We start from the raw sequence: 26,834 nt of genomic DNA, 5'->3' as shown, positions 1-26,834 counted from the left end.
TAAACAAAAGCACAACACAATGGAGTACATTTACCATAATTCTAAATTACCATCCTTGGCCACAAGTGTGGACATGTCATATTTATTCATTTTTCAGGTTCAGATTCATATATTCTTTGTGAGGTTCACGTACACATACCAAACGGTTCACTTTCTGAACGAGAGATGGCTGGACTCACCACCGCGGCTCTGGCGCCCTCTGCCGGTTCAGCGCGCTCGTGAGACGCGGGCCCGGGGCCTCCGCTCGACTCGTGCGTGTCGCTCATCTCTCAAACACACCGGAGGATCCGTTCACACAGAGGAGGCCCAAACCGAGCCCAGCGCGCTCTAGGACTTGTTAAATGCGCGCGGAGGTCGCCTGTTGTTTCCGCGCACGTGTGCGGATCAGCGCAGGCGCACAGACCGGTTCCGCTTCGGGGGCGGGAGATGAGAGATGATTGGACGAGAGTTTAACGCGGACGTGCATCTGCTTCGACCGAGCCGCTGTCACTCAGCGAGCGAAGCTCTGATTGGACGTGACGTTATCAAAGTATCAGCATTAATACTCAATACTACGTTAAACGTTAACAACTTTTAATCAACTATAAATATATATCAGATAAATATAAAGTAATTATATATATATATATATATATATATATATATATATATATATATATATATATATATATATATATATATATATATATATATATATATATATATACACACACACACTGAAGTGATTATAAGTAGCACAGGTAAATTTGTAGTAATAGTCAAAAATACATTATATTCAGGTCGAAATTTTACTTTTTGTTTTCTTTTATGCCATTAGGATATTAAAAAAAAGAAGTTCCATGTGGATATTTCGTACATTTCCCACTGTAAATGTGTTTATAAACTGGAGACATTATCTTAGCAGTAACCCATTAATGCCTGCATCTGTCTTCAACTGCTCGAGTGAAAGTGTGGTGAAGACATCTGCACCTGCTCATTGAGTCCAACTGAACTTCTCAGATGCACAACTTTAAAGCTTTAAATGACTTCTTATTAGCATTAAACACCGCTCAAAGCGTGTGAACAGAGGTGGAAGCAAGGCCCAATCCCAATCCTACTTCACAACCCTTCACCTTCAAAGGACACCTTTCGAGGGTGAAAATAATCCCTCACGAACTGGGTCACCACTACTATCTGCCAAGTCAGAAGTCCTCAAAGAGTTAAAGTTATTGAGCAATTTATGAACTTTTATCACGGTACAGGATAAAACAACACACGCGTGAAAGAGTATGAGAGTGATTAACAGCGAATACACTTCAGGGTTGGAGTCAGCAGCAGGAGATGGAGACCTCTGCTGGGAGTTTGAGGGTTTGAACAAACACAAGTGAGGCGATCACAAATAAAACTGATCTCTTCAAGACATGATCTCAATCAATCCATGGGATAAAGAGTTAAAATCCTGCTTTATTTTTTTTCCAGCCATGAACTCAGCGGCTGATTTCACCAGAGGAGGAACCGAGTCATTCCTTTCAAGACACAAACAAGTCTCGAGTCAAATCCCAAGTCCTCAAAGAGTTATAGTTAATGAGATAATTGATTGATGATTGAGCATTAGAGATGAACACTTGTGCGTTGCCGAATTAAAAGCTTGAAGTGGCAGATTAGCTTACAGTTTAGCTTAGTCAGTCATTTAATTAGTCTCTTAGTTATGTCTTGAACTCTTTGAGGACTTGGGATTTGACTCAAGACTCGTTTGAAAGGAATCGGTTCCTCCTCCGGTGAAATCAGCCGCTGAGTTCATGGCTGAAACCAAAATATTGCAAGGACTTTTACTCTTTGCCTTCGATGTTGAAACAATAAAGCATTTTTAACAATCGAGAATCGAAGGGATCCGTTGCTTTGTGCTCCGCCGCTCGCTGCAGATCAAGAGTCTTTAGGAGGTCTGGGGTGAACGGTCTGCGTGAAGAGAGAGAGAGATCGGTCATGTGATCGTCTGATGATGATCAGTCTATTCTGACACATGATGGGATACACTAAGCCTGGGATAGCGCTCTGGAGCAGTGTTTAAGACGGGTTTAGTTAAGAGTACTCCTGCCATTTTTAAGACCTTTCCTGTCACACACTCTCAAGTGGCCAAGACTGCAAATGGGAGCATTTGGACGAGAAAATAGAGGTCTCACTTACTGTGAGTGTGTCGTACAGGTCAGAGGTCATGGACTTGAGCTCAAGAGCCATATACGTGTCTTCACTGGGATCAGAGATCTACAGAGAGAAGGACACATTATGAGTTCAGGAATCAGAAAAAAATGAACAGCATCCAGAACTCGGTCACAGCTGATCGTCCGTTCATCTCTTTTAGAGAAAATCCAGGGTCAGAAAGTAAAAGTCCTGTCATATGTTTATTCCAGCCATGAACTCAGCAGCTGATTTCACCAAAAGAGGAAGCAAGTCTCAAACGAGTCTCAAAAAAGTTCAGTCTATGGCCCTACTCATGCGTAGCCAACCCAACCAACGATTAGTTCTGTGAAACAAAGCCAAACCGATGTTAGACACAACAAATCCCTGACATCTAAAAATATCTTGAGTCTTGTGATTAAAGTATATTTCATATAAACACCCAGAAGATTATTAATATTATTTCTGAGATACAAAGAGAGATCTAACACAGGGGTCAAGGGTCAAGAGCCCAACTAAAGCAAACGCTGATCTTCACGATGGTGACAATTTTAACCAATAAATCAAACAAAAATTAATAAAAATCAGCTGCTGAGTTCATGGCTGGAATAAACGTATGGCAGGGCTTTTAATTTCTGACCCCTGGACTTCTCTGTCTGTAATATTTCTGCTTGTTTTACTCTCTTTGGTCAACAGGTGGTATTAAGAGCAAATGAAGCCTCTAGAAACGATCCCTTTGAATGAATCTCTCGGCTGAAAAGCTTCATGAGTCTTCTTCTGGTCATCACTAGTAACTAGATGTGCAGCTGAAGATAAAGAACACTGTTTTTATCGGAGCATCACATTAGTGCCACAATTAATTAGAGAAGGTAAAGCATTTCAGCATAATTTTAAGAAATGGCTTGTTCATAACCAACTATGTGAACATTGATGTTGTTTATATAGCTTAATCAGCTGCTTTCTATTTTAATTGCTATTAATACATATTTCTATTTCTTTTTTATTGTCAGTTTGAATATATTGTTTGTATACATTTTCTGTAAAGTGGTCTGAACGATTTACCTGCTTCGTTGCGGGATCTTCGGTTTTAACTCTTCTTCGTTTTTTTCTGTTAAAATCAAATGTAAAGAGAGAAAATATGAATTCTGTTTTTGAGGATTATTAATAATCAAATATTAGCTATTTCTACTACTCTCAGGAGAAAATTGAACTGTTTGTCGTGCATCAGTTGTTTTTTACTGAACTCACATTATAAACAGGATGATGATGAGGATGATGATGATGATGATGATGAATAATCCTCCTCCAGATGCTGCTGTGATCACAATCACATTCTTACCATCACCAGGATGAACTGAAAGATGAAGATGATGGTGATTAACAAACTGATGAATGATGTGAAGATACAGGAGTGTGTTAATAAAAGCTTCACCTGTGACAGAAACAGCGTCTGATCTCTGAGATCCGTGTTGATTGTGAGCCTCACAGTAGAAGCGTCCACTCTGTAGTGCACTGAAACTCTGTCCAGATCCAACAGATGAGCTTTGATTCTCCTTAAACCAGAAGAAGTTCAGAGCAGGTGGGTTTGAATCACTGCTGCAGATCAGAGTCACTGAATCTCCCTCCACTATTTCACCAGATCCATTCATGAACACTGAGACGTTCCTGGGTGGGTCTGAAACAGAGAAAAAATAAAGAGTATAGTTATGAATATGAACAGACATAAAAACAAACAAATTAAAAAACACATTTTAGAATCTGTACTCACACACGACATTGAGATGAACCTCAGGAGAGATGTAAGTGTGTTCCTGTAGAGCACAGCTATATCTGCCTGCATCCTCTCTTCTGACTGACTGCAGCAGGAGTATATTGTTTCTGTCTCTTCTCTCAGTTAATGGCTGTGAGTTTCTGTACCAGATGAATGTTGCTCTGTCAGTCAGAGCGCAGCTGCTTTTACATGTCAGACGGACTGAATCTCCCTCTGTCACTCTCTCAGGAGACTCCACCTGAAGATCTGAACACAACACACACATTATATCATACACTGATTATTATTCAAGAAGAGAGAAACCTCATCAGAGTCACCTAAAACAGTAAGAGTCACTCCTGGTTCACCAGTCCATTTATCCTTATCAGTGATGAATCTGAAATAGTACTTGTGTTCATCTTTCTTTGTCACATGACTCAGTCTCATGGTGCAGCTCTTCTGTTCATCTCCCAGATACTGAAACCTCTGACTGTATTCAGGGTCCTCAGACAGATCTGGAGGTTCTTCATCCTTTACAGGGTTTTTGGTCCAGAACACTTTCTTGATCTGATGTTCAGGAGGGTATGTATAAGTGCATCTCATTATCACTGATGAGTGTTTTAGAGCACAGATGTGTGAAGGACTGTATCTCACAGACAAACCAGCACTAGATACACCTGAAACACAGGATTCATCAGGATGAAAATGTTGTTTTATCAGTTACAACAGACCATGATAACATGATAATACTCTTAGATGAAAACTCTTGTAATGTAAGTTTGTTTTGCATGAATCTATTGAAAGAAATGATGTGAAGTTCATCTTCAGCTTGTGATGCAGGAAAGCAGAAGTGAAAGAACAGTGACAAAGGAGAGAAAAGAGTGATGAAAAAACAGCCGTGAACAATTTTCAAATAATGCAGATAAAGACTAAGAAAATACCATTAGATTTTATTAAAGACGAGGTGTGTTTACTTCATCTAACATCTCTGAACTCTGAATCTATATGTTATAAATTCATTCGACACAATAATTATTACCAAAAAGTAATAAAGCTCACAATCAACTTTTGTTTCTAATCAGATGCTTTGAACAACGAGTTCGTCCTGAATCTCCTGACACTGATTAACAAACAAAACTATATTGAACATTTATAAAAGGCTCGAGTCTTTTGACGTGTCTCGCCCAAACTTCCTGTTTTCAGATATGTGAGTACAGGACAAGAAAGTCTCATCGGCCGCTCTTTGTGAGGTATTAAATAAAGATGTTTGTAAAGTGAAGATAACAGAGACTCACCGTGAATCATGAGCAGAAAGATCAGAGGAAGACGAGGAGCCATTCTGACCGACATCAGCAGAAAATACATCTATAATACAGCATTGATCAACACTTACAGTCATAAAACACAAACATCTTTCAACACAGTCTTCTGAGAAAATAGGCCACACATCTTATACATGTTAATGATGTGTTAATACACCGATGTTCAGCCAATCAGAAGCTCCGAAGAGTGAGAAAGCCCCTCCTCTATATATAAGCTCACTAACAAGTAACTAATGATCATGTTCTGTGAAGAACTAGTGGATATTTTCATACACAAGCACATGCACATCTCATCTTCCTGTTTCTTTAACATAGAAATCTGCCCAGAGTAACTCGTCATGGGTCTTTGATAATAAACTTTAGTATATGTATAGAAGTATGAGTTCATCCCACAGCTCGTGAAGGTCATCAGATCAACAGAAATAGAGCGACTGCACTTTATCTTTACTGACTTTATGCGGTTAACACGGGTTGTTTAAAGCTCATCAATGGAAACATTGCTGTCCCTCCCTCATCAAGAGAACAACATCGCTCAAATAAAACTAAAATCACTGTAATATATTTATTCAGTATGTTTGGAAAACTGGATTGTGTAGCCAGACATCTTGCTGGATGTTTCCCCTTCTGAAAAAAAACAGCATATGCTGAAGAATCACGATAATTGTGACGGTTAGTTAATGTTTAAGTTAGAGATTATTGCACACAAGAAGTTTACTATTAGTATACTTCTTTAAAACTAATCCAGGAAAGTATACTTTTAGTCTGCTTTTTATGCACTTCTCAAAAATAGTCTTTATGCATGTCCCAGAAATGTACTTAACGTAACATCCAGCCGGCAGAGGAAGCCCTCGCCTGAGTATGAGCCATGCTTCCACTTCCTGTTTGAAGCCCTCCATGTGTTCAAAGGCACCCCGTTCTCTCCGGTTCTTTCGGCCTGTTTCTCTGATTACTGGTCTCCTGGATTGCCTCTACTGCTACTGGTCTGTTAGGACTGCGATGCTGGTTTGGACCGGTCGCTCACTCGGCCCTTTCGGACAGAAAGCATATGATAATCTGCCACTTTAAGATCTGCTTTAGCACTGCACAAACATTTCCTGTTTCAAGCTTAGAAGCAACTAAACCAAACGCTGACCACAGTTTTGGTGGTTCTTCCGTGATGTCGATGGTTAACAGGAAGCGTTCACGCTCAGTCTCTTAATTATGTCATTCACTTTAACTCTTTGAGGACTTAATATTTGTTTGTGTCTTGAAAGGAATGACTCGGTTCCTCCTCTGGTGAAATCAGCCGCTGAGTTCAAGACTGGAACAAACATACTGCAGGACTTTCCTGGATTTAAGTATGACTTAAAGTATACTTAAAAGTAAAGTATATACTTTTGATTTTGACGTGATCATCCATACAGCAGTGACCATCAGAGCTAAGTTAACTCTGTATTTTTATTCCAGTATTCTTGTATTTGATGAAGCCCACATGGCTTTTGATTACTTCATGAGTGCCAGACGAGGACGTATGAAGACGTTTCTGTTTCCAGATCTTACAGATAGTTGTCTCCCAGCCAAGTATTGTCCTAACAACCCCATGAATCAGTGGAAAGCTCATCTCTTCGTGTAGTTTTAGGTCTGGATGTAAAGAGCACACTAAGGGGTGCTCAGGGATCTCCACGGTCTTAAAACATCTCTGGAACGTTTGATTTTTGACTTAAAGCACGGTTATTTAGCATTTTGGGGGACTAGGGAAGTAAATAGGGAAATAAATTATATTTCGATGTTGTATTAAATATTATATATTATTATAAAGTTCTTGTCAATTATTATTCCCATTATTATACTCATTTTTCACAATATGATGCCCTATAAACACATTAGCATGCAAATTAGATTTAGTTCATAGGTGCAACTTATACAACAAGATCAAGGAGAAATGAGAAAAAGAATGAATCATTTTTTTTTGAGTCATATTTATTTATTTTTAAACTCTCACCTGTGCAGACCTGCCTGCATCTGTCCTCAACTGCTCCTGTTTACACACACACACACACACACACACACTCGACCAGTCGCATTCTGATCATTCCAGCCTGTCATCACACAGACACACACCACCTCTGTTGATTTCCACTAAAACGCGATCGAGTCCTAACCTTTCTCTCTTCAGCGATGGAGGCCTGTGCGCGTGCACTCTTCACTTCTCAGCTTCAGACGACCTCTTACGACCTCACATTCGAGCGCGTGAACGCCGTCGTGTCCTTCACACGTGACCTCAGCAGACAGGTAGAGCCGGTCAGGTGACCCAGACACCTGTCCCGGCAGATAAAGGTAAGAATCGATCCAACAAACGCTTCTTTTAAGATCAAACTAAATAACAGAAAAATAAGAAATTGTAGAAATTGCTATTAAGTTTCATAAACAATCAAGTAAATAAGCAAGTAAAAAAAGCGTTTTTTAAACAACGTAACTGAAATATAAACTTGTAATATGAAAACGTCGTTTCAGACCGTTTATAATACATAAATAAAGGCTATTTGCACAAAAACAAATCAAAAATACAGCGACTAAGAAACAGACGTGTATATGACACGCAGCGCGCTCGAGGCGAAAGCGTGTCATACGCACGCCGGTTTTATATTTGCTGTTGTTTTTATTTCTATACCATTTTTGTGAGAACTTTAACGGAGACACATATATCCCGATTTGACAGCAGCCTGTCCCTAACTCCACGCGTGATGTGTGTGTAAATCAGCCAACGTTTATCACGACAAACGTTTCTGAAGAACCCAGGACCAGAACTAAAGCGTGCTCTGAACGAGGAACACGAGATAAGACGACTGCATGCAAATCTGTCCACATCTGATTCAGACTCTTCACCTCAGGAGAGAGATTCACGACCGCTTTAAGCGTTTATTCAAACGACAGACTCAACTTTAGAGACGGAGCTGTTATTCAAACGAGCCGCTGAAGGAAAAGCACATCAGGGATGATCCTGCTCCGGTGTTTTGTAGATTAAATGATTTGTGCTCGTATGAACGGATCAAAAGTGAGAGTAAGACTGGTAGAGAGTTGCGTGAGATTTCTATTTTACAAAATATGCAATACTAATCATTTTTAAAAATCCTAAAAACAGTTTTCAACATTGATGGTAGCCCAGTAAATATTTCTTGAACAGTATATTCTTATTATTTCTGAAGTATCACGTGACAGCTTTGATCTCAGAAATACATTGCGTTTGAAAAGATATTTTAAATGATAACTTTCACAATTTAACTGCATTTTGGTGAGCAGAAGAGACTTCTTTAAAAAACGGTTAATATTTTTGGATGTACTTTGCACAATTAAACCAGTGAAAGAAAGGTGATTTACCTTTGTTTATTTACAGTAAATAGAGATTCAGACGCATCTGTTATGATTAAAAGAGATGTTAAAACAGTGCTTATAAATTTGAAATGCAAGGCAAGAATTTCTGGGGAGGTAATTTTTTTCCTGTAAATTTTACAGGAATTTACCGTTTTTTACTGTACCAGTTTTTAGAGTTTTTTGCTGTATATTTTTGATGATTGAAAGAAGGTCTTATAGGTTTGGAATGACATGAGGGTTAATAGTCAATGACAGACTTTTCATTTTCGGTTGAACTGTGACCGGTGTTTAAAGTCTCCTTCTTCTCTGTACAGGAGATATAACTGAGGAGTCAACCATCATCCTTCTCTACAATCGTAGGATTATCCAGCGTGTCTCCGGTGCTTTCTCCAGCGCGATGGACATCCCTGAAAAAGAGCGCAAACCGAAGAAGCCTCACTACGTTCCTCGCCCGCCGGGCAAGCCCTTCAGATACCAGTGCTTCCAGTGTCCCTTCACCTGCAACCAGAAGTCCCACCTGTTCAACCACATGAAGTACAACCTGTGCCACGTCTCCGTCTCCGTCAGCTCCGGCTCGGCTCCGGAGGACCCCGGCGACCCGGCCCCGTCTCCAGACGTCTGCCAGGAGACCTCACCTCCCGTGTGCAAGCCCGAGGTGGTCCGTCCTCGGGTTCCCGGGCTCCTCTGGAGGCCCCCGGCCGCGCTCCAGACCCAGGCGCTCCTGCAGGAGAGAGCCGAGGGCTTCCTCTATCACTCCCTCGCTGCTCCGGGAGGCTTTCTCCCGCTGTACCCTCACTATCAGCCGTACGTCGTCGGGCTGTGTCCTCAGATGCTGTTCCCGTGGACGGAGGAGTGTCTGAGGTACTGCTGCAGGATCCCGGCTCCGGAGCCGTACTCTGTGATGGACGCGTATCCTGCGTATGATCCGTACGCGCTCGTCGTGAACCTGAAGGAGAGTCCGGTGATGGGATGCTCCGCTGCCGCGTCACCTAACAGACCGGACCCTTCCCATAATTACCAGCTGACACCAGATGAGAGGGGTGGAGCACCAGCTAGCCAATCAGAAGAGAGGGGCGGGGCCACACCAGCACAAGCGGTCAGGACTCTGCCAGAAAGGTCAGGACTATTACATTAAATTTAAATTAGAAATATGCAATGTAATCTCATTGAGGTTAGATTTTATGCAATTTTATTATTTTATTAAATCATTAATTTTACAATATATAACCTCCATGAGGTCAATAGTTATTTGATTACACATTTTATGTGTATATTATAAGTTAATAATATAATTATAATGTACAAATTTGTAGATATCTTGACAAATTAAATAAAAAATATAAATTTTTATATATTTATTTTATTAAATTATTTCTTAATTTTACAATTTCGTTGTTTGTAATTTATTCATAAGACATAACGATAATTTTACAAATGACTTGATGAATTGGTATTGAAGTATTGAAATAAAAATGACATAAAAAAATTCTCCAGGTCAGAATATTCGCAAATAACTAATTATTCTGATATGTTCATAATTGTATTATGTAATACATAATAAAAATGATACAAATCAGCATTAATAATTTTTAAATATTTTCACAATTCAGAAATTAATTATATTCATATATATATTCTGTATTATTTATTTTAAATAGTTTCTATTATAATTTATGTATTTGTAATATAAACTATTTTAAATACATAGAGAAAATGTAAATAGGTTAAAAAGCAAAATAGTAGTATTTTTACTTGTTTCTGTGCTCAGGGCCTCACCTGCTTCCAGAGAGATGGAGCGAGGCGGAGATGACAGTAAAAATACTTCTGATACTCTGCTTCCTCTCAACCTCTCCAGGGGAGACGCTCCTCTGAATCTGTCTGTGACTCGATCAGACACCCAATCAGCGAGCAGCCTGATGACTGAGGGGATTGTGGGTAGAGTGACATCACAAGAGGACCACCATTTGCCCGTGGAGAAAAGCGCTGCGTTTGCTCTCTGTCAGCTGGCTCAGTCCGGCGTCACACACCTGAACAGAAGCATCACTTACTCTCCATCCAGAGTCTGTCAGGAGCAAGAAACAAACCCTTCTTGGGTCCGGAGTCCAGCGCGTGACGCCAAATCAGGTGTAGACGCAGAAGACTCCGCCCCTTCCTCTGACGCTGCAGAGGTCTCCGCCCCCTCGTTACATGTTCTGCATAAAATACGGACAAAGAAATACAGAAAAAGCAGCCTGAAGAGAAAACAGACAGGCAGCCAAAGAAAATACAATCTGAGGAAGAGATTTAGTGTCAGAAATAAATAAACTCTTTTATAGCTAATGAAGTTTAAACGTTTCAGGGAAACTCAGCTCTTATAAACTATCGTGTGAAGTATGGAATCATGTATTTATACTTTTTTTTACTGCTACAATAATAATGTCCTTGCATTGTCTTCGTACTTTTCTGGTTGCAGGTTTTCATACGTGCATGCAAATAAAAAATGGTCAAACTGGTCCGAAACGACTCTTCGGTCACACAGACCCTTTGAACCTTTAAACACGGCCCTTAACTTCAGCCAGATCTGCACACCAATGCAAGCGTGTTTGTGCCAGCGATGCACATCCAGTCAGGCAGGTGCGTCTGAAACCTGATAAACCGCTAAAAAACTGCAGGTTCAGACATGAGACTTGAGCGAGACCGTTAAACCTGTCTGTCTCTCTCACACACACACACACACACACACACACACACACACACACACACACACACACACTTTACATTACAGGCTGATTAATGAAGGCCTTACATTACTGTGATTAATGCCAGTGCTGTGTTTACGCTAGTGGCAGTAGAAAGGAACATTTCGACTGGTCTTTAAAGGAAGACATCACTTTGTTTGAAGAAAGGCTTATTTTCCAACTCCCCTAGATTTCATTTTTACGATTTTGCATCCATTCAGCCGATCTCCAAGTCCGGCGGTAGCGCTTTTAGCTGTAGCTTAGCATAAGTTATTAGCATCATGCTCGAAAATGACAAAAAACTTGACTCTTCTCTCGTTCCTGCGAAATAATCACGTGACTTTGATGGGGTAACATGGCTGCAGCAGGAGCAACGTTATTATGCTAGGCCTGAAAATAGTCTAAGCTACTGCGTAATAACATCCACAAAACCGCAGCGATGTTACGTGATTGGGGGTATAGTTCCTAGTTATATCAGTCGAGAAAATCGCAATTTTCTGTCGATCTTAGTTCACGATGTAACCACACAGGAGTTAAGTTTTAAATAGTCAGAAAAATATCAAAACTCTTGTCATTTTTGAGTGAGATGCTAAAAGGGCTACCCCAAGATCGGCGGAATGGATTAAAAAAACGGTAACTCAAGTCCAGAGAAGGTGGAAAATGAGCCTTTTGTCTACTTAAAATAAATAACCGGTGTGTTAAAGTTCAGCAAATTCAATTTCAACTACGTATAGGTCAGTTCACCCAAAAATGAAAACTCTAATTAGTTAATTAGCCTTCTCACCCTGATGTCTTAAGACTTTCGTCTGTTGCGTCTCGATTTCTTTCCTGTCAGAAAATGGTGGCAGCTGACGAAAGTCTACACTATATCTGAAAGATAACGGTCGGTTTCAAATGGCTAATCAATATAAATATTAAATACAAAATACTTACTCAGAATTGTTCATATCCTCACAATTTTCACAAATACAGTGCGCCTGAAATCGGGTAAGGACTGTTCTAACTTCACTTCCCGCCTCACATTAGAATCACATCCAATCAGGATGACTGCTTTGTCGCAGATCAGGGGTGTCCAAACTCGGTCCCGGAGGGCCGGAGCCCTGCAGAGTTGAGATTCAACCCTGCTAAAACACATATATTATGTATGTCTGAAGTACTTGATTAGCTGGATCAGGTGTGTTTAATTAGGGTTGGAGCTAATCTCTGCAGGACACCGGCCCTCCAGGACCCTGTCAGAGATAGTGAAAACGCAGCTTTAAATACTTAAATATAAAAGTCCTTTATTTAATTGTACAGCACTGAAATGTCGATCTATATTCATAATCCAAACTCTAGACAGCCAATTAAGAAAAAAGCGACCTCCGCTGGACACGTGATGCACAAATAGCGTTAAAAGTGGATAACATTCATTTATTAGTGTCTTTACTATACACCATTTAACTCATAGTAGAATAAACGATTAACCTGGTTCTCCTTTACTAGGACAAACTGGATGGCGTACTCAATAGCAGTGATTAACAGTAAAGCTGGTACTTGTTCTTCAATCACTTTTCTGAGTGGAGGAAATAACAGCATCAGATAATTCAGCATTGACTTATATTGAGTCCGTAGCGATTATAAAACACATCCCTTTCAGACAGACGGCGTCAGTGAGTTTTAATTGGCTATGCGGGTTCCTGCGGGCGGCGCTCCTGAGATCCGAACAGGAAGTGAGGCGCCAGCCCCAGTGCATTGTGGGACTGTCGGCGAGACAGGCACGTGGAGGAGCTCGGTTACAATCAGAGCCGAACTCGTCACGAGAGATCCATCGATTGAAGGCAACAGAAAGGAGACGAGGGAGGACGGTGAGTTTGTGAGATTCATTAGTTCTGTTGTGTTCCTGAACCGTACCTCCGTGTAGACGGCGTAGGGCGCTTTTGAATTATTGACATTTAACCCCTCGGTAAGTTCATTAGCAGCATGCTGGTCCTGTGCAGCAGAAGAGCAAAGCATCGAGGCAATGTCATAAAGTCAACATGAAACAACGTTCTCACGACCCATAATTCTGGAAATTCAGTTTGAGTTTTATCTAAAGAGAGTTGAGTAGATTGCATTGGACACTGCATACCGGACCGGCTATTATTGCTGTCGTTTGCACTATATTAACCAGCGTTAAGTTACTATGTTAACTATTTGCGAAAAATCACCCACATTAGTAGTCTTAAGAATGCCCAGGTAAATATTCGGCCATTGGTTAAGAGTAGTTGTACTTCCCAGGGCCCTGTAAGAGAGTTTTGGAAAGGTTTGGAATAATTTACAGACTGTAATAATACTGTTAAAAGTAATACTAATAATGAAAAATAAAAAGACTGAACAAATCAGTTTGATTCAAATAAAGCCATTAAATTAATTGATTAATAAATTAAACTAAAATATTTAAATTAAGTACCAATTAATTACCGAATTTATACAATCTTTTTATATTACAAAATAAGTCTGTTTAAAGAATAAATTTGTACTATACTTCAAAACTGATAATGGGGTTCTCTTTTGTTATATTTTTAGGGTCCGTGGCATCTAAAAGATTGAAAACCCCAATTGGAAAATACTTTTTGGGTCAGAGGATGTTATTGCATTTTGATTATGACCAAACATGTTTGAAATAACATGCATTGATGACGTAATAAGTGCACAATAATACCATGATTGTGTGTGAAAGTAAACAAAGTCAGTTCTGATTTCATGTTGACTTTAAGCTCGATATAAATGTGATAATCCAGGCTGAGCTATTATCACACAGAATACAGACAAACGCACGCAAGTTAATAAAGTCAGCATTAAATGTGTATCGTCGTATTGGAAAAAGTATGTTCGCTAAAAACAGACCCGAAATTGTCTTTTAGGCTTCAAACCAGCTGTTCAGTCTGTTCACACTGAAACTAAACCAGTATATCAGTTTCAGTCTCTGTTATTTTGACTTAAATCTGCTCACATTTCTTAAACTGAATAACTATAATCCAGCTCCAGTCTTGAATTCCAATTATTTTGTCTTTAAATCAGCTCTTCGGTCTTTTCACACTGAAACAGAATCACTATAATCAAGTTTCAGTATCCATATATTATTGATGTGACTATAAATAAGCTCTTCAGTCTGTTCAGACTAAAACCAAATCACTATAATCCAGTTTAAGTATCCATTTCCCATTTGTTGGACTTTACATAAGATCTTCAATCTGTTCACACTGAAACCAAATCACTATAATCCAGTTTAAGTCTCCATTTCTCATTATCTTGGCTTTCGATCAGCTTTTCAGTCTGTTCACACTGAAACTGATTTGCCATAATCCTGTTTCAGTATCCATTTCTGATTATTTTGGCTTTCGTTCAGCTGTTTACACTGAAAGTGAATTACCGTAATCCTGTTTTAGTATCCATTTATCATTTTTTCGGCTTTAAATCAGCTCTTCAGTCTGTTCACACTGAAACCAAATCACTATAATCCAGTTTAAGTCTCCATTTCTCATTATTTTGGCTCTTAATACTGCTTTTCAGTCTGTTCACACTGAAACTGAATTGCCGTAATCCTGTTTCAGTATCCATTTATAATTCTTTAGGCTTTAAATCAGCTCTTCAGTCTGTTCACACTGAAACCAAATCACTATAATCCAGTTTAAGTCTCCATTTCTCATTATTTTGGCTTTTGATCAGCTGTTCACACTTAAACCAAATCACTATAATCCAGTTTAAGTCTCCATTTCTCTTTATTTTGGCTCTCAATCAGCTTTTCAGTCTGTTCACACTGAAACTGAATTGCCGTAATCCTGTTTCAGTATCCATTCATCATTCTTTCGGCTTTAAATCAGCCTTTAAGTCTGTTCACACTGAAACCAAATTGCCATGATCCAGTTTCAGTATGGCTTCAGAGGAAACTGCGGTTCCTCAGAGGAAGGGGTTGTGGCTTTGGCCGGGGTGCTGTGTTTGTCGGGTGGAGGGTGTGAGGGGCAGCAGCGGCTGTGGCAGGTTGCTGGGCAGGTCCAGCAGGCCGTGGGGCGGCTGTGTGAAGGACGAGGGCAGAGTCTGGGGCTTCTGCTGCAGGACGGGCAGAGGGAGGGAGGCGCTGTAGGACAGAGCGTGAGCCGGCAGCGGCGACGTGGAGTGAGGACGCATCTGATTCAGAGTCAGTCTGGGCTGCTCACAGTGGAAGGGGTTTGTGGGAGACGGTGCGCTCAGACCTGCACGGGTCACAAAATATCATTATAGAGTGTTCTGCCCACCGAGGCTGCATTTATTTGATTAAAAATACAGTGGCACTGTGTAATATTATTACAGTTTTAAAGAGCAGATATGTGAATATGCAAATTGAATTTTCAGCATCATTACTCCAGTCTTCATTGTCTCATCATCCTTCAGAAATGATTGTAATATGCAGATTTGCTGCTCGAGAAACATTTATTAGCAATCTATTAGATTATTATTAAACAGTTGTGCTGCCCAGTATTTTTGTGGAAACTGTCATTTTATTTTTAATGATTCACAGCTCAATAGAAAGTTCGAAATACAGCGTTTCTGAGAAACAGAAATATTTTGTAACATTATGAATGTCTTTACTGACACTATTGATTTAATACATCCTTAATGAATAAACATATTTTAATATTCCCAAACTTCATGTACCCCAGAATCAGAACAGCATGATATAATACCTTTATGAGTTTAATTCTTCTATTCCAAAGAAAAATAAAAAAATTTGGCTTCAAAACATTAAAGAATAATTAATAAGCGTGTCTGAGTGTGTGTTTTCCTACCTGACAGGAAGGGGTTTTTGCTCTTGACCGGTGGGTTTGTGGGAATAAGCGTGTCCAGGTTGACGAGGGAGGCAGCAGTGGGGCCGAGGAACGCTTCGGGGGTCCGGCACTGTCTGGGGGTCACTGCATCCAGAGGAGGCCCAAGACGAGAGGTCAAAGGCCTCTGGACTGTCACTTCCCGTCCGTTCACTTGAACAGCAACCACCAACTCGCCGAACTGATCAGCATCTGAAATGAGAGACGTGCATGAGCTTGGGCTCGGCTCGGAGAGGAAAGCGAGCGTGAAGAGGGTCTGGTTTGGTGTGATGAGGACCTGCAGGGCTCTCGCAGCGAGGGCTGAACACTCGGTTTGGCCCTGCCTGCTCCACCCTAGGCTCCTCCTCCTCCACTCTAAGCTCCTCCTCCTCTGGGATAGTAAACGGGTCCTTCACACTCGACACTAGAACGAAGTGAACGGGCGTGAGGATCTCTAGAGCTACAAATATTTACTTATTTAAAGTGACAATTCACTAAAAAGTCACTATCACTAATCAAAAATGCCTCTCACTTTGGTTTTTAATGTGAGGTCGCGCTGGGCTCCTCCAGGCTTTTTCATCCATGTTAGAGGTGGAGTTTGAAGGCGGGGCATCCCAGAGGTCAGGCGGTGATTGGTGGGTTCCCCAAGGGTGGGCGGGGCTACTGGAGGAAGGACGAGTTGTCCAGGGACTATCAGCCACGGGGTTACTAGACTTAACTACAGCTGAAACAAACAATCCGATCATTAATCATAAATATACACACATATATTACGCAAAAAAAACTTTTATTTTGACAACACTACTACTAAATAAATAATATATTTTGTAACGCTTCAGTGAAACCTAAAGGAGTGTGACCGTAAAGCATTTATGATTTTGTGGATCACTGACCGACTGACTCCCAGGGGTCAGAGTTCACGGGGCAGGTGGGCGGGGCGTCCCAGGGGTCGTCGCTGGCCGGGGCGGCAGGCGTGGGGCCGAATATATCCACCAGATCGATCATGGCCGACTGCGAGAGGAAAGGAAGGGTGAGCCGCTCGGAAGCTCAGCAGATCATGCAGCTGTTGAGTGTCTCTCTCTCACCTCTGAAGAGCGCGGGTCTCGCTCGCCCGAACCCTCCTCCAGGACCTTCTGCTGAGGACCGTCGTCCCCCTGACGGCTGCGCTGCTCCTTCAGGAGACAAAACAAGCTGAAGATCAACGCTGCTCGCTAACGAATAGAGTAATTAGGAGAAAAAGAGCAGGGGGTTAATGAGCTGCGTGACATTCAGGGGACATCCACAGACACCGCTGCAGGAGAAACACCGGCAGAGAGCAGAGAAGAAACCGTTAGGACCAGCTAGAAAAACTAGTTAAAACATGCAGGACTTGTAAAAGTTATTTTGTTAATAGTTAATAAAAGCAGTTTTTTAAAATAAGGGCTCACGATAACCAACATATTGGCTTCTTTTCAATCTTTTTCAAAAGTATTGATATATTATGTAATATTGCATAAAACGAATCAACTATGATCCATTTTGTAACTTGAGAACTTTCAAGAACTATATGCTCTTCATTTTAAAGAAAGTCTTTTTTTGTCATTTTAATTATATCACACTGATACATATTTTAATCATATTATAATTTTATAGACGTTTTGATGATAGTTATAAAAAATTATGTTATTTCTAAATTTAATAAAACAATTATTTGCATATTAAATATCTAATTAATATGCAAAATCATACTAAATATAATATCAATTTCTGTTTACGTCTTGATTTTTTGGGTTTAAGTTAGTTTGACTAACAATATATTAACAAGATTTTATTAATGTAAAAAAACACCCTTGATTTAAAAACTCAATTATAAAGAGCAGTTATTAAGAAGAAAAGTAAAGTAATTATTATTATTTTATTATTTGTTAATTATATATATATAATATATAGACTGAATTTCAGATTTGTTTTTGAACCTTTGAACACTTCAAATATCTCCGAGGCGTCCCGGTGAGAATCCTGAAACACACAGGGGTTCCGGATACCTGCGCAGAGCTACAGGACGTCCTGCCGCGTCTCCATGACAACAGGGAGCCACAGGCAGTGATTGGCTGCTGTGGAGGGGGCGTGTCTGCGCTGGATTTGGGTTAATCAGGGTTATTTTCAGCAGTGTGTGTGGTTTCTGGTTCCTGTGGGAACGCAAACATGCCTGAAACAGCAGCAAAACTCGTCTTTCTCCTCACGTTTCTCCTCTGTCCTCACACACACACACACACACACACACACACACACACGAGCGGCCCGTGCCCACTCAGAGATGGAAACGCTCCGACCGATGCATGCTGGGAAAGAAAACGCTCTCAAACACCAGAGTCACTCTAGACAAAAAAAGTCATCAATTTGTATTCGAATCGTTTGTTAAAAATATATAAAATTATAAAATAAATGTAAAATATATATAAGACGGAAATTGTAATAGATTTTTTAAGAAACCTAACAAAGACCTAAAATGATTTTAATATAATAAAACAAGTTATAAAAATATATAATAATTGTATAATCAAGGGACCAATGAGTAGACAAAATATACAATTATAAGTAATTAATAAATATACAAAATAAATATACAGAAAATAAAATGATTGATAAAAGTAAGCTGGCAAAATAAATAAATTAATTCAATAAATGTCATATAATAAATACATAAACTTTAAATTAAAATGCTAAATATTAAAACTTGTTAAAAAAATAAAATAAAATGTAAATAAATAAAAATGATAACATAAAATAAATATTGCATAGTTATTTAAAACAATACAAGTAGATGAAAATATTTCATTGACTTAAAAAAGGTTCAATCTGTAACACGTGGTAATAAAGTGTAGGAGATCAACAGTACCTCTCTGCTCATGGCCAGCGCGAGCTGGAGCTGCAGCTCTTCTTCTCCACTCGTCTGCGGTCGAGTCTGCTCCAGATCAGACGCTCGAGGAGACGAGGAGGACGCTGACGGACAGACGCACAGATGTGACTGATGTGAGAGTGTGTGTGTGTGTGTGTGTGTGTCGCTGTAATAAACCAGCAGCTCATGAACGTGTGGAGAAACAGTAACCAGATAAAAACTCAAATGTGTGTGTTTGTGTGTGTATGAGCAACGCTAAACAACTGTGTGTATGATCGCAAAGTCAAATTTTGCGTATCAGTTACAGTTTGTGTTTTATTTAGTATATATATATATATATATATATATATATATATATATATATATATATATATTTTTTTTTTTATTATATTTATTTATTTATTTAAAATTGTGTAATTTTTGTTTTTATATTAATTACTTTATTAATTACTTTTTTTCAAAACAAACTCGAGTACATAATTCAGTAGAATCAGATTCAGTCTAATATACTGCCTCAGCTGTCAGTGTAGTTACAGTTGAAGGAGGTGGGTGATCCTCTGGAGCGGCTGAACTCGTCCCCGTACAGAGCGCTCATGCTGGGCTGGCTGCTGCGTCTGCTGGGGTACGCCGGAGGAACGCCGCTCGCCCCGCCGCCGCCCGTCATCCTCTCTTTGGTCTTGAGCGCCTGCGCCCGCTCCAGCCTCAGACGCTCCTCGTCCCGCAGCAGAGCCACCAGCTGCTTGGCCTTCTCCCGCACGTTCACGCCCTGGTCCCGGCCGTCCCGGTCCACGTACTGGAAGTCCCGCAGCGTCTGGATGGTGAAGGCGTTCTCCCGGCACTGCTGGGCCACCCGCTCCGAGCCCGTCTTAGCCAGGTAGTCGAGAAGAGTCAGAGCCTGAACACAGAGACACCGACACAGACCACAACTAACAGAGCATCGGCTAAATAGTGCTCAACGTTTTTCCTATTCATCCTATCCATTTGGACTAAGGTTAAAGATTTTTTTTTCTACTTAATATCTACTAGATATTTTTGGGAGCTTGGCATAAAGCTGCATATCATGCATAAAAATATAGGCTAAAAATCAACTCTCTAAAATATTCTCCAATTTAAAAATAAATAAATCATAATAAATTAAAAATTATAAAAAAATTAAATATATATATATATATATATATATATCTATATATATTAGAAGTTTATTTTATTTTTACATTAGGCTAAAAATGTAATTTGTAATTTTAAAAAAATTAAATAAATCAGAATAAATAAAGAAAAAGTATTACAAAAAAGAAAAAATTATATATATATATATATATATATATATATATATATATATATATATATATATATATATATATATATATAGTTTATTTTATTTTATTTTATTTTTAAATTAATAAAATGAACTCTCTAAAATAATTTCAAATTAAAAAAATAAAATCATACTAAATAAATTAAAAATTAGGCAAGAAATTAGAATTAGAAATACACGAGGTAATAAACAAACCAAAAACACTTTGGTAAATTAGGCTGGAAAGACCTTCTATAAATCTCTACTTAGAATAGAAGTAAACTAGAAATAACACATTCAGTTTGGCTAGAAATAACTAAAACATTTTGACTAAAAATGATACTTTTCACAATTAGGCTTGAAATCATTAATAAGACTATAATTAATTGACGATTGAAAATAAAATAATCCAATAGTTAGAATATAGAAAAGAAATAAGATAAGCCCACACTTTAAAGTAGGCTGGAAATCACTAATTAGAATAGAAATATACAGAATAACGCTTGAACGTCAATCTAGAAATGACTGTTCAGAGTAGAAAAAAAGGAAATAAGCCAAAAAAATAACATTACTATAAATAAACTGCAATCATTTTTATTAAGCCAGAAATCACTAGAATATAATCAATTTAGAGATTAGGCTAGAAAAAATAAATAGACTAAAAAAAAACAAAAATGAAAACCTTTTAGAATTAGGCCAGAAATCAGGATATTCTAGGCTAACGTCTGTGTAGCTGCTACCTTGTAGACGTGTCTCCAGTTCTTGCCGTGGTCGTTGAGACGCTTCCACACCATGGCCATGACCTCGCTGAAGGCCACCACGCTGAAGGTCAGCTCGGCGATCTCCGACATCAGCGAGCTGGACGGGCCCCAGGGGTCGTTGGAGGTGGCCTCGCGCACCTTGATCTCCGCGTCCGAGTAGTTGTGCACGATGTTCTTGACCTGCCGCCGCAGGGCCGAGGTCGTCATGACGACAGCGAGAGTGTGGGACGTCCCGGGCGCTCAGAGCTGAAAGAAAGAAACCTCTTCCGGTCTCTATTCATTCGATCAAAAACATGCTGCGAGATATCGCCAGCATTTGAAATAACTCTACCCTACACGAATAATATTTTAATGACATAAAACTCAACAGAACAAACGTAAACTTCAAAAAAAAAGAGTTTAGCAGTTCTTGTGGTCTACAGAGGGTTAACAAGGTTTTGAACACACAACCAGACGCCGCTCTGATTAGAAACACCCCCTCCATCTTCATTTTCAGCTTCATCAATAATTCAGCTCGGCTCTCCAGTTAGCACTTAGGTAAAAAACACACGGCCGCAGGAAGTGGGTCGATGGGGAGAGACGAGCGCTTTCAGAAACACCCTCCAGCGCTCGCAACCTCAACAGCGTGGGTTCCATCCTGAGCCACAGAGGCCTGGGATTTGTGTGATGGAGGAACACAGACGTAAACCACATCTCCAGACCGGTTCTGAGAGACTCAACTGAATGTTACCGTTCTGTACCGTACTCACGACAACTCGTCAGAAATAAACGTTCGGTTTAACTTTACACTAAACTGAGTTACTTGTAGAATGTACTAATACCAAAATAATACAATTAGGGAAAAATAAAAACATTCTTCCATATATATTAGTTTTAATAGTAAATCCAATGGTGTGCCCAAAAATATGATAATATTAAATAAATGAAGTTGTTTTATGCATTCAAATAATTAACTTGTTAAAACACATATGGTAATAATAGAAAATATGGTGAGAAATAAACTTAAAATTCAATTGAATATAGCCATGCAATTTATTTTTATCAATAAGATATGCTTTTTGATTTATTAAACATATTGTAACCAGAAATTGGCGGAAAAAAGCATTTTCTGCTATTTATACTGTTTATTTCAAGAGGCAGTCATCTTCACCTCAGTATCGAAGTACATTATAAACCAGGATCCAACTTATTGAGAGTAAATGTTCATTATAATTCAAATGATTAAACGGATGCCCTTATTGGGGCCTACACCTACCCAACACTTTAAGATTATTCCTTCGTTTTAACAAATGCTGATTTCGTCAGAAGGGGGATTCGAACCCACGTCCATCGCGTCAAAATACAACTACCATACAGTCTCCCATCCACGCCGGCGGAGATGACGTCACGTGACCGTCTTTTGTAACGACGACTATCCCGATCGAACCTCGGTGGGAAGGAGTTCGTGTGAATAGCCACCGCTTCAAAAAATCGAACGGATTTCCAGGGGCTAAAAGCAGAAACGTGACTTTGACTCAGTCGTGAGTCACCGCCGCCACCAACGACTCGCTGTTACCCATCAGCCCACAGATCAGCTGCGAGGCCTCCCTGACTCATCGAGTGCGTTTCATTCACAAATCTCCGGAGTTCGGGGGGTCAACCCGAGCTCGCCGTGAATCACTCTTCACGGACGCAGCGGAGCCGGGAAACGTCATCAAACAGATTCACGTCCGACAAAACCTCAGGGTGAACCAGAGATCTTCCACAAACTCAAGGGAGTGCTTCCTATTACAGTAGTGTTTAAAAAAAGATTTTTTGAAAACTACTTGTGTTACTTAGTTACCGTTTATGGAAAGTAACACACCTTGCACAGCAAAGAAACTGTTGTTACTTCATATTTCACAAATTTAAAGGAAAAGCGTCACTTTACTTCTTGAAAAATCGGTAATCTGATTACGCATGTAATGTGTCATACACACGAACACAAAACACCATCATGACGCTTAAATAAAGTGATAAACGTTCATCTGACAATATTACATAATGCTCTAATGTACAACACCAATGTGAAGTATTGTTTTTTCAATGAAAAACCACCAAATGTAAAGCCAGCTCACACAAAGCATTCCGGTTACCATTTTTTTACTGTAGATTATAAAAGGATTTCATCTTTTTCCAAGTACTGTAAACGTAACAGTATTTTACTGTAAAATAAGCATAAATAAAGGTCCCGTTGGATAGTATTTAGCAACAGTCTTTCATCATTCAAATCACAACATTTTTTATAGAGTCAGCTGATCTGAAGGAACGTCTCGTTGACTTTGTGTTTCTGTGAGTGCAGCAAAACCTAATCCTACACGACCTTCACAGAGCCGGTGCTCCTCAGAGATCATCTGCTGTCATTTATCTACAGGACTTTCTAGATCCTCTCAGTGTGTTTCTGCATCAGCCCGAAAAACCTGCTGGTCTCCAACCAGGAGCTGCTAACATCAGCACTTTCCTTATCACTTTTCAAACCAGACCAACAAAAGTAGATCGCTCTCGTTAGGATTATTGAAGACGGGCTCCGCTGTTGAAGACATGCAGTGCAACACACTTTTAATTAGACACATCTAAACCAAAATGACATGTGAGTTGATCGCTTGTTTTCTATTTCAGTTTCTTCAGGCACCTTTGAAATATGTGCTGTGAGGTAAAAGTTTGATCAACATCACCTTAAAATGAAGATCCTGTTATCATAAACTCATCCTCAAGTTGTTCTAAATGTTGGACACAGAAGAAGATATTTGGTAACCGAACCGGTAGCCGTTGACTCTCAAAGTCATTGGCTATCAGCGACTGTTTCTTATAATGTCAACGTTTGAGTTCAACAGAAGAAACAAATTTAAGTTTGGAACAATATGAGCATGAGTGCAACAGTCGAATCGTTCTTCAAAGACAGTTGCTTTCAACTTTATAAATGTGGCAGCCATTTTTTCGCACAGTTCCCTGCTGTTTCCCAGGTTTAAATCATGTAGAAAGCAGAGGGAGCCGAATTTATGCATCTTCAACAAAATGATGCACTACTGGAACATTACAAATCAACATTGTGTAAATAATTCAAGTGAAATAATGTGTTGAATCACATTTACTAACAACATTTAGAATCTACCATGCGTCCGAACAAGACCTCCAAGACCTCCAGCAGAAATACAGACCCACAAAACTAGCAGTATATTTCACTGCACATACTTTTTATCTCCGTGTTCACCAAACCCATCTTGACCGTTTGCTGCTAAAAACTATTATCTGATCGTAGAAGCTAGTGCTATTCCAGTCGTGTCTGATAACTGGATCATTTTGGACGAGCTAGGGGAATTTTTCTTGAAACCCTCCCAAACAACACGTGGTGAACCCTAGACTCAACTATTTTCTGCGGTTCTCCAGCTGTGGTCCTTACAGAGTCTTTAGCCACCTTAAACGTTCTTTCTCAGCGTGCATTAGGACGATACAGACACACGTCTTCTTCCAGGCTTCTTCTTTCATTATGAAATATATTGGTTAAGAGAATTTGGCCTTTGTTTTCTCTTCTATTTATATTTCCGTGAAACAGGAAGCCATGGCTGGATACGTTTATGTTTATAATCACCCTGGAGAATTGAATGTGAATGGGAAAATGCTTTAGAAATTCTTACGATTAAAATATCTCTAGGGGTGCCAATAATTTTGTCCAGCGTGCAAATTTTTGGTGCAGATTTTTAAAATAAAAAATCTAAAGTATTAACAATGCATATTGATTTTCACAACTTTCTTTTATCATATTTACCAAAAGGTAAACATTCTTCAGAATATCATCTTTCATGTCCAACAGAAGTGAAGTGAAAATGATGAAAGCACTTTCAATTTTGCGTCTCTTTAAATCGCATCTAATATCAGCATTATATTGATCCCCACTCATCCGCCACGATCTAATATCAGAACTAATATCAGTTGACCATCGATGCTTCAAATAACCTGCTACTTACAATTTATGTCGAAATTCCCATTTTAACATTCTCCCAACCAAAATGAGACATTTTTAGAACATGAATGACCCGAGCTGTCACTGGAGCTGATCTACTTCTGATGCTTCGGGGAAAGGCAGACCTGGTTCATCTGCTGTAGACATGAGAAGAAGACAACATGCCTGCTACAGTGTGTGCGTCCGGGACGAGTCACTGATGATCTCCGCAGCACGACACTCTTTCATCAAGCGGATCCCCACCGAGGCGTTTCATTCTGTCAATGGCCTTTTATGCTTTCCTTATTGAATTATTCCTCTCGGTGATCACAGATTCGTCTCACACACTTTTCAAACGGCCACAGATGAACATTCATAGGTTTCGGTAATGTAGTATGAAGTTTAAAATGGTCTCCTGTGACGTTACTGAACATTTTGAGGATATCTGATGTTTGAAAAACGCCACACAAGTGTTTTACATTCATATGATGCTATTGAACCATTTAGTCCCAAACAAGTCTGAAGCTCTGAAGTTCTGTGGGGGTCCGCAATGTTACAGAACATTTAGTAAAGCCCTAAACAAAGTCATACTAAAAATAGTTTGATGATGAACCAATTTTAAGTTCCATCACGTCTAAAAACATCATTGATGTCCTAAAAATATCATTGAAACTTCTAAAGTCCATGTGGCGTCACTGGACCTTTCTGAGCTCCACAACGCTCCACAACTTTGTAAGTCGTGTAATATGGTTCTTTTATTAGTTTTTGAACATTCTCAAAGGCGTTCGTGAAGGGCTCGCAATATAACGCGTTGCATTTCAAGAAGTCGTAACATTTTAAAGCTTTTATGATGCCAACGAAAACACGAAAACAAGTTCCTGTGATGACTTTGAACCTTTCAGAGCTCCATAGCGTAACATTGTCAGCCTAACATCGTTTGAACGTTCTTGAAGTTTTGCATTGCATTTAAAGAACGTGGGAACCATTTTTCCCAAAGTTGAATGCAATTCAATGCTTAATCAAGGTGGACAATCTAGAGAAGGCCATACGCATATTTATCAAAATGGTGAACGTTAAAACTCTACAGTAGAACATTTTCAAATATAACCTTTGAATTCTGCATGAAACAACATTTAAAATAAAGTCAAGATATCAGTTATGATCAGAGAATATTTCTAATGAAGTAACAGCAGAGTCAATGTCATAAAAAAAACCTTCCTGATGTTTTTTACCTATGATTTAAAGAAGGCCAACTCTCATAGATGTATCATAGATATAGATATGTAACTATACAGTAATATGACTGATAATGTTACATTAATCTCCACAGAACAATCCAACACGAGCAGCTCCCACACAACAGCCTCAGACCAGAAATAGACGGTGTGTAAATGCTCCAGTAGGCCTTCAGCTCCAGTAGTATTCAGCTTAACAGGAACACTTTTGACACACACACACACACACACACACACGCTGAAGATAACACGCCGACAGAAGCACGCGCATCCTCTGCAGGGTCAACGAGGAAGACGAACGAGTGTCGCTTACCTGCAGCATCTCCCGGAGCCGCCGCGATCCGCTACACCGACACCGACCCGCGGACACGGACACGGACCCGGAGAGCGAGCGGAGGACACACCGAGCGCCCTGCCGTCGAGGCGTGCGACGAAAACCGCGCGGATGCTGCAGTGCTTCCAGTGATGTGGGTGAGATGAGCCATCTACACACACTCACACACTCTCACACACACACACACACGCGCGCGCGGTGTGGAGGCACGAACCAAACCACCGTCATCACGAGAGAGAGAGAGAGAGAGAGAGAGAGAGAGAGAGAGAGAGAGAGAGAGA

General features: G+C 39.8%; 3 protein-coding genes and 1 pseudogene across 10 annotated transcripts in view; 1 reads left to right on the top strand and 3 right to left on the bottom strand.

Annotated features, from left to right (window-relative positions):
* Positions 1–417, bottom strand: part of b3gntl1 (UDP-GlcNAc:betaGal beta-1,3-N-acetylglucosaminyltransferase-like 1) — an 11,239-nt gene extending 10,822 nt beyond the window's left edge. The window contains 1 exon segment of the mRNA XM_043245211.1: positions 140–417. Coding sequence (XP_043101146.1) covers positions 140–266 — 127 coding nt within the window. The 5' untranslated portion in view covers positions 267–417.
* Positions 418–1,200: 783 nt separating this feature from the next.
* The window catches only part of LOC122353012, a 56,026-nt pseudogene continuing 30,392 nt past the window's right edge, over positions 1,201–26,834 (bottom strand).
* LOC122352823 lies at positions 5,281–11,069 on the top strand. Of its 8 annotated transcripts, none has more exons than XM_043250537.1 (5): positions 5,281–6,563; positions 6,673–7,542; positions 7,925–8,282; positions 8,892–9,693; positions 10,346–11,069. In XM_043250537.1, the coding sequence occupies exons 3-5, from the start codon at positions 8,231–8,233 to the stop codon at positions 10,878–10,880; spliced, it is 1,389 nt and encodes a 462-aa protein (XP_043106472.1). In that variant the 5' UTR covers positions 5,281–6,563; positions 6,673–7,542; positions 7,925–8,230; the 3' UTR covers positions 10,881–11,069. The 8 variants fall into 8 exon arrangements, with proteins under 8 accessions (XP_043106472.1, XP_043106463.1, XP_043106505.1 ...); XM_043250528.1 differs by having other exon boundaries at positions 5,281–6,587; XM_043250570.1 differs by having other exon boundaries at positions 5,281–7,542; positions 7,925–8,260.
* Positions 14,009–26,795, bottom strand: epn3b (epsin 3b). The gene is made up of 10 exons (XM_043250436.1): positions 26,533–26,795; positions 21,006–21,272; positions 19,506–19,866; positions 18,972–19,075; positions 17,179–17,265; positions 16,987–17,104; positions 16,626–16,817; positions 16,392–16,517; positions 16,079–16,306; positions 14,009–15,505 (listed from the first exon to the last, which is right to left on the bottom strand). The coding sequence occupies exons 2-10, from the start codon at positions 21,231–21,233 to the stop codon at positions 15,213–15,215; spliced, it is 1,737 nt and encodes a 578-aa protein (XP_043106371.1). The 5' UTR covers positions 21,234–21,272; positions 26,533–26,795; the 3' UTR covers positions 14,009–15,212.

This window comes from Puntigrus tetrazona, chromosome 1 (assembly GCF_018831695.1).
Source record: "Puntigrus tetrazona isolate hp1 chromosome 1, ASM1883169v1, whole genome shotgun sequence".
Taxonomy (NCBI): domain Eukaryota; kingdom Metazoa; phylum Chordata; class Actinopteri; order Cypriniformes; family Cyprinidae; genus Puntigrus; species Puntigrus tetrazona.
The sequence above is the reverse complement of the archived record's forward strand: the minus strand, read 5'-3'. Positions and strand labels throughout refer to the sequence as shown.